This window comes from Bison bison, unplaced genomic scaffold, assembly GCF_000754665.1.
Source record: "Bison bison bison isolate TAMUID 2011002044 unplaced genomic scaffold, Bison_UMD1.0 scf7180017864469, whole genome shotgun sequence".
Lineage (NCBI taxonomy): Eukaryota > Metazoa > Chordata > Mammalia > Artiodactyla > Bovidae > Bison > Bison bison.
In genome coordinates, this window is record NW_011495030.1 from 1,756,425 (window position 1) to 1,774,377 (window position 17,953).

The following is a 17,953-nucleotide window of genomic DNA, read 5'->3' on the forward strand; positions in this document are numbered from 1 at the left end:
CTTTCCTTGTGGCTCAGCTTGTAAAGAATCTGCCTGCAATGTGGGAGACCTGGGTTTGACCCCTGGGTTGGGAAGATCCACTGAAGAAGAGAAAGGCTACCCACTCCAGTATTCTGGCCTACAGAATTCCATGGACTGTATAGTCCATGGGGTCACAAACAGTCGGACACAACTGAGCGACTTTCACTTTCACTGTTGAGTCTAATAAGCCCTCCCTAAATGTCTAACCATGATGCGGTCAGGTACTAGGGAGCACAAAGCAATCCCTGGTCCTAGTGGAGTTTGGGAGAGACGTTCATGATGGATGATGGCAAAGGCCAAGAGGTAGAGAGGCTGGTTTGGGAGAAGAAGTTGTCAAAACAGTCAACCTCGGAGAGGCTGGAATCCTGCTTCTTCTAGAAGACAGAAGTTAGGTGTTGCCCTTCTTTGGAAGCCCCTGCAGCATCAAATCCAGTGCCAGACACCCAATGGTAAGACGATGGAACAGACACTGGCTTTGGCACAGACAGACCTGGACCCTATCCTGCTATGGCTGTGTGATCTGGGGCAGGCTGAGTCATCTTGCTGGTTCTCAGCAGCTGTGTCTTTACAATGGAGATGGCCACATGGATCATATAAAATTATAATAGGATTTGGAGATAACATGGCCATAGTACCGTCAGCATAGAGACTAAATGGGCATTATTATTATTTCATGCCTGAGGATCTCATTGACAAGTAATTTTCCATACTATATATTATAGCACCACATAAATAACTGACCAATCATCCAAGAATTGAATACTGAGCCTCTTAGTATAATGTCCATCAGGCCCTTGCATTTTATAGACAGATATAAACTCATTGATCAACTGTCTAGGGCTATGCTTTCACTGCTGACTACTCATAAGTTTTTATATTTTCAGTCAAAACTCAAAACTGAATATCACTTGTATGTGGAATCTAGAATACAACACAAATCAACATATCTATGAAACAGTAACAGACTCACAGATATAGAGAACAGACTTGCGGTTGCCAAGGAACGGCAGCAGGTGGGGGAGCAGAGGGGAGGAGTGGGAGTTTGGGAGTAGCAGAGGCAAACTGTTATATACAGGATGGATAAACACCAGTATCCTACTGGATAGCACAGGCAACTGTATACAATATCCTGTGACAAACCATAGTGGAAAAGAATATGAAAAAGAATCTATCTCTCTCTCTCTACATATATATGTATAACTGAGTACTTTGCTGTACAGAAGAAATTAACACAACATTGTAAATCAACTGTACTTCAATAAAATTTTTTAAAAAGTAATTAGACATTAAAAAGTAAACAAATAAATATGTAGTCATGACTAAAAAGAAAAACAGAAAACCTCGAGACTGAGATGCATGTATTTCTTTAGCTAAGTTACAAAGTAAGTTTTATCAGGGGGCCATTTGTTGCCTTTGTTCCAAGGATGAGGGATTTCATTGTCTTTCTGCTTGTATGGTGTCTCCTGCTTATATCCCTATTGATTCGGGCTCCTTGTTCCATAACCCAAGAAGACAAATATTACACTTCTATTTCTTTTTTTTTTTGTATGAGGCTACTTGACATATTTTCAAAACAAGACCATAAGATTATCAAGGAACTTAAGTTCTACTGGAATTTGTCCAGAGAATGCAGGGCAGTCATGGGGGTGCTTGGAGTATGAGACTCTCACAGGAGTTCCCATCGTAACCTCATTTAGAACTTGGAACCAGGCAGGAATTCTTCTGTTATCCCAGGGTCCCATGCCATTTCTAAAGAAAAGAACTGATTAAAAATTTCTTCAGATTAGAATTTATTTGGTGATAGGGCCCTTGTGTATGAAAGAATCTGAAAGAATATCCTTATGTGGTTCTCTTAGTCATTCACATCAGAACTTAAGGAGAAAAGCTTCTCACCTCAAAGTGCAGTGGGAAAAAAAAGAATATTATAATTGCTATAGCCTTCACAGAACACAGACTGGAGCCAGAAGACCTGTTACAAAATATAGTGTTGCCACCTGGGATCCCTGTGACCACAGGTATGTTACCTGTGGATGCCTCACTTCCCTTAACCCTAAAATGAGAATGAAAATAAGACTCAACTCATTAAGCTGTTGGGACAATTAAATTAGTTAATAACATCAAACATAGAATAGTATATAGATGAGTATTTAAGAGTTAGCTATTTATAAGTATCATTATTATTTCTATCCCAAAGATCCTTTGAGGCTCCATGTTAAGGGAGAGTGTGGAAATAAACTGGCAGAATGATTCTTTTCCCAGTCTTTGGAGAGAAATGTAGGTTAAAATCCAGGCTCCATCATTTACCTGCTCTGTGACTTTGGGAATGTTTAAAAAAAAAAACCCTCTAAATCCCAGTTTCTTCATCTGTAGTGAGTATCTCCTCATTGGGTCACTGTAAGAATTCAGTGAGATTATACATGCAAGGTATCTAGCAAGGTGCTTGGTATATAAGAACTGCCCAATAAGTGTTGGATAAAATAGTTGTCATTATTCATCTACTGGGTCTTCTGGCTCAATGCCAACACATTCACCCAGTGCTCAGTAAATGCTTGCAAATGGTCTTTGAGTTTCAGAAACTCCTTTTGAAAAGAGATCTATGGGTAAACATTAAAAAAAATGATCATTGATGAGTCCATTCTTCAAAATATTTAAATAAAATACACCAGTCATCATCCTCAGTGCCTGGCTAGGGAAACCTTGATGGCAAGTCATTCAGCTGGTGACTGGTGATCAAGGCTAAAAGAGATTGGAACTCTGAGTCTCTGCTGTTTACTCTCCTTTGTCCAATGTTTCTAACGAAAGGTTCTTAAATCACTTGCGTCTCAAATTCAGTGGCTACTGTGCATGCCATGAGTCACTGCACATTTGGATAGAATGATGGTGAATGTTATCTATTTTTCCAAGACCCATTAATTTTCTAAGAAATCTTAGACTACTAGGCTAATATTATGCTCAGCAAGAGATCACCCATTAATGTGTCCAAACTTATTTTATGACAGAATATTGTCGCAAACTTGTGAATGACTTCCTGCTCGCCAAAATGACAAATGAATGGAATTAATTAAAAATATAAACCATTTCACACCCTTTTCATCTCCTAGCAATTTTTATTGTGAGTAGCTGAGTTCGTAGAAAGGCAAGAGGCATGAGAGATATTCTGAGAGACCGAGAAACTTTTTGACAACTAAGCTGTCCGTTTTCAGCTGTTATGAAGCAAATAGGTTGCCTTTATCCTCTCCCAAAAGTTGCTTAATGACATACTTGACAGACAAGAGGCCCATTTGGATCAAAATTGAACGTGACATCATTGATAATTACTGATATGCTTTTTTATAATGGGGGTGGTTTAAAAACCTGGGATTTATGCTCTATAGCTTTCAGAGTCTCATCTTACAGAACACTCTTTAGAGTTTATGTGTATGGAAAGCAAATAAATCCTATTTCACAAGTGCAAGATTAAAAATGAAACATGCATGCCTAGTAGCCAAGATATGGAAGCAACCTAAGTGCCCATCAATAGATTAATGGATAAAGGAGATGTGTATACAGAATGGAATACTACTCGGTCATATAAAAGAATAAAATAATGCTATATGTGACAACATGGATGGACCTGGAGGATATTATACTAAGTGAAATAAAACAGAAAAATACCATATGATTTCACCTGTATGTGGAGTCTAAAAAAAATGAATAAACCTAACAAAACAGAAACCAATTTATAGATACACAGAACTAACAGGTGGTTGTCACAGGGGAGAGGTAGGAGAATGAGTGAAATAGGTGAGGGAGATTAAGAGGTACAAACTTTCAGTTACAAAACAAATAAGTCATGGGGATGAAATGCGGAGTGTAGAGTGCAGGCTAAGTCACTTCAGTCACGTCTGACTCTGCAACCCTAGGGACTGTAGCCCCCCAGGCTCCTCTGTCCATGGGATGGGATTCTCCAGGCAAGAATACTGGAGTGGGTTGCCTATCCCTTCTCCAGGGGATCTTCCTGACCTGTGTCTGTTGCACCTCCTGAATTGGTAGGCAGATTCTTTACCACTAGCACCACCTGGGAAGTACAGTGTACAGAACACAGTAAATAATACTGTAATACATATGTATAGTGGCAGATGGTAACTAGACTTACGTTGGTGATCATTTTCTAATATAAAAAATATCAAATCACTATGTTGTGCAACAGGAAATCACATAGTGTTGCAGGTCAATTATACTTCAAAAAACAAACTCATAGAAAAGGAAACTAGATTTGCAGTCACCAGAGGTGGGGTTTGGAAGGGAGGGGGAGTTGGGTGAAGGTAGTCAAACCTAGGCAGTGTATTAATAGGCAAAGTCATCACTGCCATCAAAGGTTACGGTCTCTCCACTGGTCATGTACGAATGTGACAGTAGGACCATAAAGAAGCCAGAGTGCCAAAGAATTGATGCTTTTGAACTGCGGCTCTGGAGAAGACTCTGGAAGAGTCCCTTGGATAGCAAAGAGCAAAATGGTAAATCCTTAAGGGCGACTTTCACTTTCACTTTCAAAGGCAATCAACCCTGAATATTCACTGCAAGGACTGATGCTGAAGCTGAAGCTCCAATACTTTGGCCACCTGATGCAAACAGCTGACTCAGTGGAAAAGACCCTGATGTTGGGAACGATTGAAGGCAAAAGGAGAAGGGGGTGACAGAGGATGAGATGGTTGGATGGCATCACCAATTCAATGGGCATGAACTTGGGCAAACTCTAAGAGATGGTGAGGGACATGGAGGCCTGGCATACTGCAGTCCATGGGGTCTCAAAGAGTTGGACATGACTTGGTGAATAAACACACACATGGTTAAAAGGTACAAACTTCAGTTACAAGATAAAGTACTAGGAATGTAATGCACAGCATAGGTATAATTAGTGCTGTTGCTATGTTACACAGGAAAGTTAAAACAGTAAATCCTAAGTGTTTACATCACGAGGAAAAAATTTTTTTTCTTTACCTGTTATTTTGATTCGATATGAGATGATGAGTGTTTACTAACCTTACTGCGGTAATCATTTCATGATACATACATAAGTCAAATCATTACACTATACACCTTAAACTGATATAGCACTGTATGTGAACTACACCTCAATGACAAAAAAAAAAAAAAAAAATTAAAACCCATGACAGTACTATGCATCTTCAGGTATGTTATCTTCAATATAATTTCTCTTTTATTATACAATATTCAGAGCTGACTCATTTGAAAAGACCCTGATGCTGGGAAAGATTGAGGGTAGGAGGAGAAGAGGATGACAGAGGATGAGATGGTTGGATGGCATCACCGACTCAATGGACATGGGTTTGGGTGAACTCCAGGAGTTGGTGATGGACAGGGAGGCCTGGCGTGCTGCAGCTCATGGGGTCGCAATAGGACATGACTGAGCGACTAAACTGAACTGAACTGATTCAGTAAAGAACCACATGTAGGTAGGTTATTGATTATTTCATGTTGACAACGAAGATGAAAATCTTCAAAAATAACATGTAACCTATGATATATTAGAGCTTTTTAAATGTGAGTTCAAAAGGTTCTACTTTTCAGTGTTTTCTTAAAAAAAAAAAAGTTACCAATGCATAACTTACATTTTCTGCAACAGAATTTGTGGAAAAGGAAAAAAGATTTTCATATGCTTATTCCCAATTTTCAGGATTTATAGTGGAAAACCAAAGGCTTTCCATAAAGCTTATATTTTAAAACAGGCTAATGCAGAGTCACAAAACAATTTAAACACACTCTAGTCTATTACCCATTTTTTTCATAAAGTCAAAATTAGAAGAAATCTGCAGAAGCTTAAAAAAGAAAACATTAAGTTATGGTATCAGACAATATGGTTTTAGTCATAAAACATTGGTAAGCCAAGAATGCAGTTTCTCGGTGAAGTTAAAGCATATTAAAGTCATCTTCATTACAAGCATGGCCCCAAATAACACTTCAGCTCTCTTTGGCAGTGAGGCAAAAGTTTTTCAAATAAGGAATGGAAATTTTCCTGAGCGTAGAGCTAAGTTATATATCACGATATTGTATAATGTTGCTGGATAGCAATATTGCCATTCTGTTAAGAGTAATGGAATAAGTACCAAAGTGCTCGTGTAGTGGGGCAACTGGCTTGCAAAAACACATCTATCTGTGTACTCTTTTAATTTGTTCACAGTAGGAATAGATGAATTTGAAGTTGAGGAGTATTCCTTAAGACTGCCAAAGTATTTTAGGTCAAGTCGTAAATTTTCCCTGAAGTTCTCTGCCAAGATTATGCTGAGGACCAAGAAGAGAATCCTTCAAATGGTTCCAAAATTAAACTTTATAATCTATTATGGAAAAAATAAGTAAAAGTATATTTCCCTATCTTGGCTCGATTCCAAAGGCTTACTACCATATAGCAGGCATGCTGGCTGTAAGCTGGGCCTGAAACCCAGGGCAGAGTGTGAATGCTGGGACACCACAAGCATTTTTCAGAGGATTCCCACTGTCTCTAGGGAAGCATGAATCTTTCAGGTCTGACTTCCATGGTGGTGACCTCTGGAAGTATAAAGGTATCATCCTATTCTGATGGGAAGGTCCAGTGAGGCTCAAGTCTTTTGAGTTGGATGTGCTTGGGTCCACATCCTGACTCTGAATTGCGCTAGGCATGTTACTCCATGCCTCTGTGTCTCCTACTTCCACATCTGTAAAATGTTGATAATAACCACCTCCAGGATGGTTGGTTGTCATGATGGTTACAGACAATGACAATAAATGTACTAGACAGGCACCACGATACGCCACCTATGGGTCACAAACCATGGCGGCATAGGAAGCTATCGTGTAACCGTTTCACTAGGTATCGCTTCACACTTCTCACTGGGAACCATTCCTAATACAGAAATACAATATGCTATGCTGCTAAAGTTTCCTAATACCCAAACATTCTGTAACTTCTAAAGGTTTGGTTTTGCTTTTTATTAAGTAAGTTCCAGGATGCATCCTAACTACCACAGATTCAGCCCAGTTTCCTACATCCTCTACATTTACAATAGGAATAAAATTTCACACATTTTGAAGCGGATACAAATGTTATCAAGCCACTCATTGGAGGGTTCTTGGGTTATGCCAGTTGAAGAAATCTGTGTGTTCTTGGGACTTCCCTGGTGGTCCAGTGGTTAAGAATCCACCTTGCTTTGATCCCTGGTCAGGGAACTAAGATCCCACATACTGCGGGGCAGTTAAGACTGTGACAGAACTAGAGAAACCCGCGCACAGCAATGAAAGATCCTGCATGCTGCAACGAAGGCCTGATGCAGCCAAAAATAAATAAATAATTTTTCTTTTTTTTAGAAAAAGAAATATTCTTGAGGTTTCCAAATTGTCAAAGTGGAAACTGGGTCTAGTGTAGGGCTAGTGAGGAAGTCCTGCTCTCTTCTGAACCTTCTTTCTTGACTAATCCTTTCCTCTCTATAAACAAGCACAAGTCTTCCTAAGAAACAAAAACTCTTTCATCACAAGTTTCTTCGGAGGTATGGTTAAACCTCTTTCTAAGAAAGAGGGAACATTGAACTTCTTTGCTGAGAACTTCACTGTCAACATCCTCCCTTCATTCTTCTACCAGGGCACGTAGGGTCTGTCCTGAGCACTTTACTGACACTGCACTCATGCGAGCACCTAGCTGTCATTTTCAACAGACAAGTCGTAGAGCACCCACCTCTCTGCTTCCCTGGGCCCTGTTGATCACCTCCTCCTTTTGACACTACAAAGTCCTTTGGCTTCTGTGGCCCTGTATTTTCTTAATTCTCCTCCTCTATGTCTAGAGTTCCTTCTGTTTCCTTTTTTCCACCATCTCCTTCCTATGCCTGATCCTTAAACATGAATTTAAGGCTCCACCTTCAGCTTCCTGCTATCTTCACTTTCTACATTCTCTTTGGGGGAATCTTGTCTATACTCAAGGTTTCAACCACCATCTTCATACTGAAGATTCCCACAGCCATAGTGGGAATAGTCCTACCCAGACTGTACCTGACTTTCAGCTACTTACATCAAAGTCCTGCTCAACACCTCCACCTGGATGTTTCCCAGGTAACTCAGAATTGAACACACATTCTTCTACTCTATTACAATTTTTCCTTTTGAAATTCTTCAACTGTTGACACCCTCAAACATATGTCTGCCCAAACTAGAAATCTGGAAGTCACTCTCCACCTGACTCATTACTCCCACCCAATCAATAAGCAAGTCCTGCCAGATTAGTCCCTGTTCTGATGCTTTATTTACTCTCCCTTTTACCCCTACTCCCTTTTTCCTATTTCAAGCCTCATCATCTCTTAGCTGGACCACTGCATAGTTCCCAATCTAGCCTTCCCATTATCAACTTGTCTTCCTCAAATCAACCCTTTTCTCAGCTACTGAACTGGAGAGCAGGCTGCATCACACTGCTTCTTGTCTACAGGATAATGAACAGGCAGATCCAGAGGTGCAGTAGTAAACAATCATGGCAAAGTCACACAAATGGTTCCTTCAGTGGGATCTCGCCAACACATTATACCTCTTTACTCTTGCCCAAATATAACTCAGATCTCTAGACTTCCTGCCAATTCTAGGAGCTAACTGATACCCTTCCAATAAACTTCTTTTGTGCTTAATTTAACAGTCTACTTATGCTGTTTGCAATGAAGATCCTGGGCTAGTATACAATTCCTTTTGGTCTCTACCATAATTACAGATTTGTGTTTGCTCCTGTTGGTCTAAGGTGACCGCAAATGGCAGGGATCATGACTGTGAATGCATTCCATATACTATCTGTACTCCAATAACCAACATAGTGCCTGATGGATAGTGGGTATGCAAATATGTGTTGACATAATGAATAGTGTTTAGAAGTGTTTTCTGTAAAACATATGATTCATTCATGATACTATGAAATTATGGCATGATACCACTTGTTTTATTTTATTCATAAACTCAGAACCCTCCCTAAAAACACAGATAAATGTCTCACAAGGTAGAAAAAGCAAACGTCTTTGCAGATGTCATTGAATTTCTCCATAAGTCACATCAATATGGAAGATTCCTTTCTTCAGGGAACAGACAAATATCCCTGTATGCTTTTACCCATCAGGGTGGGTACTATTAATGTCTCCCACGTGAGTTCCTTAGAAACAACAGCTCTCAATAGCTAGTCCAAAGTTTGATCATCTTTTGCCAAAAATACTTTTTAGACCATCAGTGTCACTCTCAAGGTTGCACTGTGATTGTTTGTGATGGCAGAGGATCAGAGGACTCAGGCAGTCCTGATGGGTAAATAATCCAAGGGCTATTTGTCCATTGGTATGTCGGGATGAAACAGATCATGTATTGGTGAGGCAAAATGAAAGAAATACTGCTTCACTGTTATATTTGGAAATTGCAACAGAAGACTCCAAAGTCTTTGAAGTCTTATGGTAGGAAGGATTATTAAACACAACCTCTTTCTTTACAGGGGAAAATGTCAAGAACTTTTTTTTTTTAATTGATCTCAATAAGGGCTTTAGAGATTGATTAAATTCAAAATGTTTGTTGATACCACACATTTTCAGATGCTGTGGGAAGTATGTGATCCCTGTTCTCAAAGCATAACTCAGATGAGTTGAAGAAGTGGGGACTTCAATAAGGAGACACTAAGAAGAAGATTTACAAGGTGGAAAGTGAAGAGAGCCATGGGAAGGGGAAACAAAGAGGAAAGGGAGAAGTTTATTTACTTGGGAAACTCAAGGACTGTTTCAAAAAAGAGCCATACATTAAAGCACAAATAGATTTAAATAGGCCAGGATGGAGCCAGGGAATGAAAAAGCAGGATAACAGGGATGTAGAGAACGGCACAAATAGAGCAAGGAGGCGAGAAATTAAAGAGCTCATTGAGTGAACAGCATGTTGGGAATTAACGGGAGGGAGGAATAAAAATATAATTGAGGGTAAATTACAAAGGACCCTGAATGCCAAGCTAGGCAGTTTGTACTTTATTCTATTGGCAATTGGTAATCATTAAAGCATCCTTAGTAACAGCATGTTTCTTCTTTCTACATCTGGCTGGGGAGAGGAAGGAGGAGTTGGCCATTCTTCTGGTCACTGTCCTCAACCCTGGCCACGTATCAGAATCACCTAGGGAGTTTGTTCATCTATTAATGTCTGTTTGTTAACAGTGCCAGGTCTGGCCCTGTATGTGGTCAAGTAAATCAGAATCTCTTGTGGTAGAGCCTGCGTATGACTATTTTTAAAGAAAAATTTAGGTGATTTTAATGTCCAGTCAGAGCTGAGAACCGTTGGCATAGGTGTAAGAATTTCTCTATAAATTTCTATTTTTGTCAGGAGTGCTTTGTTGATATTAGGTATGACATTATGCTTTATTTAATTAGGTATGGCCTAAAGGATATGATAGGCTTCCCAGGTGGCTCAGTGATAAAGAATCCACCTGCCAATGCAGGAGACACAAGAGATGCAGGCTCAATCTCTGGGTCCAGAAGATCCCTGAAGTAGGAAATAGCAACCCACTCCAGTGCTCTTGCCTGGAAAATTCCTTGGACAAAGGAAACTAGCAGGCTACAGTCCACGGGGTTGCAAAGAGTTGGACAAGACTAAGCAGCTGAACACACACACACAATGGATATGATAGAAATTTCTGATATACTGTGAAAGTTCTTTGCTCTTAAATAACTTCCTCATTTATCACCAGTACCATCTTCTCTCTCTAGGTATTTCACATACATACCTACATATGTATAAAATTAAACATATAATCAAACACTCCAAGAGCCTAGATCTGAATGCATGAATACACTTATATGACTGAGTTGATTAAGACACACACAAGAGAAATTGAGGGAGAGTGGTGGGATAATTGGCAGAGGTGAAAATCAGGGTTGACCAACCAAAATGCTCAGTTCAGTTCAGTTTAGTCACTCAGTTGCATTCGACTCTGTGACTCCATGGACTGCAGCATGCCAGGCTTCCCTGTCTATCACCAACTCCCGGAGCTTGCTCAAACTTATGTCCATCGAGTCGGTGATGCCATGTCAAAATGCCCAAGACACATTCAACTATCTGCTGATCTTATGCATCGAGATACTCACCACTTCTATGAACATAAATGCATTTTAATAAACGTCTTAAAAATCAAATGCTATTTAATAAGACAGAATTAGGACTGTTACTGAGATGACCTACCAAAAAGGGTCTGTTAGTTTAAGAACCAGGATTTTTTATGAATACCATATCCCAAAATGCAAGTCATAAAACATGGGGGTTGCTTGCATGCTAAGAGATTTGAAGATGACAATAAAACCAGAAAGTCCTATGACAAGAGATTACTTTTTCCTCCCAATATATTGTGATCAGAGCTGACTTCTGTGATTATGAGAAAGTAAACATCCCAAATCCAGGACACCCTGTTAGGGAGTAGGCCAGGAACTGGGTAGCAACTTCCCATTCAGCAATTCTAATCTGAGTAGAGAAGACCCAGACTGGGTGTTGGCCTTGATAGGAAGAAGGCTGCCTAGACAGCCTATTTCAGAGAAGTGAGTCATGGTAGGGAGGAGCAGGCAGAGATTACCAGTCCAGGTAGGTTAAGTCCCAAATGGAGGAGCCATGTAAGACAACCTGGGAACTCAGATTGATATGGAGGCCAAGGGTTAGGGACATGCCCCAAAACTGAGAGGTTGAGAGCTCAGGGGCCTCCTAGAAGGCACCAGCAGCATCAATATGGAGCCTGATTAATGCTGAGCCTTTCTGGGCCCCAGTGTGTTCCTCCATAAAATGAGGAGGTTGTACTGGGTGAACTCTATGGCTCAGCCCTAGGATCTAGGATGGTGGGCAGAGCCAGGGCAGAACTAAGGCCATGCTTAGGCACAGCTCACAAGAGCCAGGTTCGACTGGACATCAGTAATAGCCTGGGTGGGCCCAGGAATCCCTTGTGGCACTGCAGGAAGAATGTGGCCTGGGGTCGACTGTTTCTCCAAGAGGCATACAGGGAACACCCCAGACTTGTGCTGCTCCCAGCCTTTTCACAACATGGGGGCTGTGCTTCAGCAGAGAGGGTGTCAAGAGAACAACCAGCAGAGGTGATGCAGGTTCAAGCAGGTCCAGAGGGTGGGAATGGCCTGGATGAACTCAGGGTGATGTCAGACTGGGAAGCTGAGCCATTCCCCCAGCATCAGAAAAAGAGCTATAACCTGCAGAAAGGGAGGACTGATCCTTCTCCTTCAGGAAGGTCTTTGGGATCCTGACCAGACTTTGGCTTTAGCTGGGCCTCAAGAAATATCCGGCAGGATTTATCACTATTAATAATAACTAGCACATGACTGAGTAAAGAACTGAAACTCAGCTGACCAAGTGACTGTAAGTGTCCTTAAGAGAGAAGTAAGGGGTTTGGTGAAGAAAGGAGGGTGACAGGAAGAGAAACAGGCATGTACTTACATTGAGATTCTAGCACACTCTACCACCACCCCACCACCCTACTCTCACCCCCTTGGTTATGGCAAACGTCTAGCTGGCCAGCCTGCCACAGATACTATCACTTGCTCCAAGGTACAAATACTACCCAAATTCTTCCTGTATTAGGCATTTCCTCCAACCTTGACCCCCACTGTTGTAGGAAAAAACCACCTCTACAACAAGTGTTTTGAATTTCCTTTTTTACCTCCTCATAACCTGGCATATGTCCACATCTGCCTTACTCTCTGGGGTGCTTTAGTGCCCCAAACTTCTAATAAAGGAGTAGTACCTGAATTTGGATTTTATTCTCTTCCTCCTGCAGTTCCTCCAATGACTTCCTCACAGAGCCAGCTTAAAGATACTAAACCCAGGTGCCCAAAAATCAGAACAAAGCCAAAATCCATCCAATGACTAATGTGAATCATGACTATTCTGATGTGAGGCCAACTTTACAGTCTCCAAGAATCCTCAGCCGAAGGGCTTCAGCCCCCACAGCTGGCACTGGGTAAGTGGAACTGACAATCTTGATTTCTGCTGAGGACGACTGTTAAAGGGGTTCCAATATTCTCTGAACTGTGAATAAATAAAGATTTTTTGAGATAATGAATGAATGAAGATTTTTATAAGATAAAATAGATTTCTTCTTTCCAGGATTTAATTCAAACCTAAAACTTAGAAGCAATTTCAAAGTTTGATTCTGATACAATCTCACTTGCCTTGACAAGTGAGAGAAAATGAAAATATTCTACCAAAAACATGGAGGTAAATCAAGAAAACAAGGCCACATTGCCAAAACTGAAAAGTAGATGAGACTAGGTTCCAGTACTACTGGAACCTACTACTGCTCAGCTACTCTAGTGCCATCCTCTGTTCCCCGGTGGCGCCCTCCATGGTGGAGCGCAATCAAGTCAACACATTGCCTCGTCAAAACTCATCCATTCTGTGAGTGGAGATCAAGCATATTTCAAAATGGCCATGAGCTAGGGACACTGGAATTGTAACTGGAAAGGCTTAGAGACCCAATACACTAAATAAATCAAAGGCGTGGACCTCACATACGATTTTGGGCAGTTGGGAGCTATTTTGAGACAACTCCTGGTGTGAATCTCCTGTCCTAAAAAGGCAAAGGCATTAGTCGCTCTGTGGTGTCTGACTCTTTGCGACCCCATGGACTGCAGCTCACCAGGCTTCTCTGTCCGTGGGATTCCCTAGGCAAGAATACTGGAGTAGGTTGCCATTCCCTTCTCCAGGGTATCTTCCTGACCCAGGAATCAAACCCAGGTCTCCTGTATTGTAGGCAGATTCTTTACCAACTGAGCTATCAGGGAATGAAATTCTAATTGGCAGATTTGTTTCTCCACTTAACCCTCTTCACTGGGCTTTAGCATTGATTGCTCCACCATAAATTAACCTACTGACCAAGGACATCAAAGAAAGTGCTATTTGCATTCCAAATTCTTGTGGGCATAAGTCACTGAAACTTACAGCTTTCTATGCTACCATGCAACACACAGAGGTGGATGGAACTAGTTTCAAAGGGTTTTTACAGCCAGAGGAAGTAAATTTGCAGAAAGGCTGGCAAAAACAGCTTGCCAAATTTCAGCTTGGAACAATTTCATTATCTTTAATTTACCAACCTAGCAATGGGTTTATAATAGAAATTCTTAGTGATGGCTTCTCAGGAGGCAACCACAGCAGCTGGCACACACCTACCTCACTGCACCTCTGGAGTGGACTGCTACGTCCAAGTTCTGGCCACTGAAAAACACGATCTGTAAGGACAGAAGCCTAATGGGCCTGCTCCCATAGTAATGCTCAGAGGCGACTGAATTACCTTCCCCCAGCCAAGCCAGGAGTCCCAGCCTTGAGCCAGAAAGCAGTGACTGTTAGATGATAGAAAGAAAGCAAAGAGGAAAGCAACAGTGCCGTCATTATATGCTGTAAACCGCAATCACCTTTCCCTATAAGCATCTTCCTGTTTTCCTGGAGGGGCACTGTTTAACTGCCACTGGTGCAGAGGTGCCAGCTCAGCAGAGAGCACTTCCTGTGGGTCTGGACAGCAGTCAAGCGTGGCGGGATGTGGCCTGCCCACTGACCCAGGAGCAGGCTACCAGGGGGCCACCATCCTGACAGAGGCCTGGCAATTGGGGGCATAGGACTGAGGCTCCTGGATTAAGGGGTGATGCTGATTTCCTTTTCTCAGCGCCAGACTAGGGTGAAGCAAAAGGGGTGTCTAGGGCACACGATTGAAGGAGGTTTTCACTCTCAGGGTCATGCAAGTGGCTCTTTTACGCTGGTCCTAGCCCTGCGCAGAGCCACCAGTAGAGGTAGGGGGTTGTGTAAGGTCAGTGGTGCAAAGCGTGATCTCCTGACCAGCAACATCACCTGAGTACTTACTAGGTAAGCAAATTCTCAGCACCCTTCCAGACCCACAGACTCTGAAACTCAGAGGTGGGGCCCAGCAATCTGTGTTTTAATACCACCCCCACCCCAGATAATTCTGATGCAGCTAAAGCACTGTGCTAGAGAATAATGCTCTCCAAAGACCCTGTGTGGCCCAGGCCATTGTTCGACATGCTTCACACACAATCAGAACAGGGAAAGGAGTAGGGTGATGAGATGAAAGAGATTTCCCTAAGGCAATCAGCAAGGTGGGAATGCCTCAAATAATAAATCAGGAATTGATTTTTTTCCAGCTATCCTTAAGTATTTGGTACTGAAGACTTAGCAAGTGTTGGCAATAAATAACGTTTACTACTGAGTAGTTTCCTCCTGTTTTTTCCCTGATCAAGTCAGTTCAGAGTTGGCCACTGACTGATTACCTTGGTACATGGGCCAGTCGTCTGAACATTCTAAGACTGAGATTCCCTCCTCTGGAAACTGGGGTTAACATCACCTCCCTGCCAACATCAGAGAAGCTAAAATATGCAAAGCTTAGGAGAAGCCTGAGGCAGAAAAGCTGTGATGACAGTTTATACACCCTGAGCAGGGGTTCTGGGCCCCCACCTTCTCCAGCAAGGTTAGATAATCTGGGGGCCTGAAGACAACTGAGAGGGGAAGGAGATTATGCTCTCTTTTATGCTGCGGTGTTTTTTAAAGGAGGCTATTTTCCAGTCCTGGTGACCTGGGACATCAGGCTTCTGAATGGGGTGGCACAAGCAAAAGAAAGGAAAGAAGTAGAAAAAAAAAATATATATATATATATATATATTTACTAAATAAATAAAGGGCAAAAAACTGTATCACATTTAAGATCCCACATTTAAACTTTGTCACTAGAACCCAAACAGTATGAGCGCTGAGGCAACGACCAATGCAAGCCAGCTGAGTGACCTCAGACACTCAGCCATAGACTTGGTTTCCTCTTTTGCCAAGTGCTGAATATAATCAACAATAATATGAGGATGATGTCATGCAACAAAACGCTGTCAAGCACAATACAAATGTGAGGTTCACACTGAGGTCCCATCACAGAGGAACAGCACCACCGTTTCTGCAGGGTGAAAGGAAAACATCTCACCCAACTTGCCCAGCTCATAAAGGTGTCTACTGAGGACGAGAGAGCCTGTTGACCTGCAGAGGGCACACAGCTGGTGGGAGACAAGCATCAGCTGTGTCCCCATTCTCCCTTTCATTAGGGAGTAGAGGGGAGGGGCGAAATCTCAGCGCTTCTCGCCAAGGGCCAGGTAAACAAAGGACGCCCCACCCAACCCCCATCTCGTTATTGGCCATTCATGCAGCACAGCTGAGAACTGGAAAGATGATCCATGACACACTTTTTCTCCCGAGAGTATGTAACTCCAAGATGATAACATTATCCATGCGAAAGGGCTTCCCTTGTGGCTCCGCTGGTAAAGAATCCGCCTGCAACGCGGGAGACCTGGGTTTGATCCCTGGGTTGGGAAAATCCCCTGGAGAAGGGAAAGGCTACTCACTCCAGTATTCTGGTCTAGAGAATTCCATGGACTATATAGTTCATGGGGTCACAAAGAGTCGGATACGATTGAGCAACTTTCACTTTCACGCAAAAGAGCCACCCAGCCAAAAAAGTTCAGGTTGGGCCCCTGTGCACGAGCCCCTTACCTTCCTCATTCAAAATCCACGGCAGGAACTCGAACACCGAGTCAAAGCCGCAGGTGTTCTCCTCGAAGGTGCAGGACCCAGCGGGCAGGTCCAGGGCACCGGCAAGCTGCAGGGCTGTGGGTACAAAGCGGGTTTCAATTCGGGCTGGGTCTCGGGAGCGTTGGCAGCAACTCAGGGCACCCCGGGGAACTACCTGGTGAAAGTGGAGGAAGGCGTCCGAGATGGGGCGGGAGAGGGATGAGCTACTGCCGCCCCCGCCCCTGGAGCTTCCACTGCAGGACCTGTGCGCAGCCGCTGGGCTGGGGAGGGACGTTAACGGCCGCTGAGACGCTATCTGTAGGCACCCTTAGATGGCCCAGCCCAGGACCGCAAGCTGGACTACCAAGGCTGCAGGATTGGGAGAGGGTTACGAGAACGCCCCGCGGGGATAGCCCCCGGGTCCAGGCCTTACCTTGCACTGCCAGGAGGACGCTCCTGAGCAGCATTGTCGGGAAGGAGGACTGGACAGAGGAGCGAACCGCCAGCCCGCCGGGACAGGCTGCTCCGGGTGGAAGGAGCGTGGGAAGCAGGGGCAACTCGAACCGGGGGAGGGAGAAATCAGAGGCAAAGCGCACTTGAAGCTGCCCAACTTTGCAACGCGGCTCGGGAGCCGAATGGAATGCTGAAGGTGCCTGAACTGGGAGCGGCGCTTGCTGAGCTGCAGCCGCGAGGCAGCTCGCGTCCCAAGTGAAGCCGGCCGCACAGCTGGTCCTGCGCGAGGATGGGGCTGGGCGGGGAGGAGACAACTGCACACTTTTGAAAAGCCAGCCAGGACTGGCTGGGACAGGAGAGGTCGGGAGGCAGTGACACGGTTCGGATTCTTAACGCTTGGGACCAAAGTCAGCCGCTGGAGAGGGCAGGCGTCCCAGGAGCCCCTCGGGATGAGTTGGGGCTGGAGGCGCCCCGCCCCTCCCATCCGCAGTGGGAACCAGCTTATTTCTGGGTACAGCCTCTCTCTATCTGGAATGCCAGTCCTGCAGCGCTGGCCATAATTTTAACCTTTTTTCCTCAGGATGGAAAAGGATGGAATTCTCTTAGGAAAACCTAGAGGAAAATTTGGAAAGTTTTGTTGCGTGGAATAAGGTTTATATCTATCGAGGAGTTCAGCATTTATGGCCCATTAATGCTAACCTTGGAATACCCACCCCCCATACACACACTTTTATTTAGTCGTGGAATGTCTGGCATGCCTGGTGCTCAGCATTGCCTCGGTCCCTAAAATGGGGGCATTCCTCCTCTCCAAAGAGCCATGATAAATTAGTAGAAAGTTTCTAAATTGGGACGTGAGAGTTGGGAGTAGTGATGTTAGGGAGGGGGTTACTCCCTCCCTAATACCCACTGGCTACAC

At 43.3% G+C, this 17,953-nt stretch overlaps 1 protein-coding gene across 2 annotated transcripts in view; it reads right to left on the reverse strand.

The window, feature by feature from the left end:
• The window catches only part of MAMDC2 (MAM domain containing 2), a 165,471-nt gene extending 148,114 nt beyond the window's left edge, over nucleotides 1–17,357 (reverse strand). Inside the window, exons 1-2 of one of the 2 annotated variants that reach the window (XR_827107.1) lie at nucleotides 17,018–17,357; nucleotides 16,567–16,680 (exon numbers count right to left, since the gene is read on the reverse strand). Coding sequence is in view for 1 of the 2 variants with exons in the window: in XM_010860638.1 (XP_010858940.1) it covers nucleotides 16,567–16,680; nucleotides 17,018–17,051 (148 nt within the window). In the remaining variant the exon portion in view is untranslated. The remainder of the gene's footprint in view (nucleotides 1–16,566; nucleotides 16,681–17,017) is intronic. The other variant, XM_010860638.1, reaches the window with a different exon arrangement.
• Between the last annotated feature and the right edge of the window lie 596 nt (nucleotides 17,358–17,953).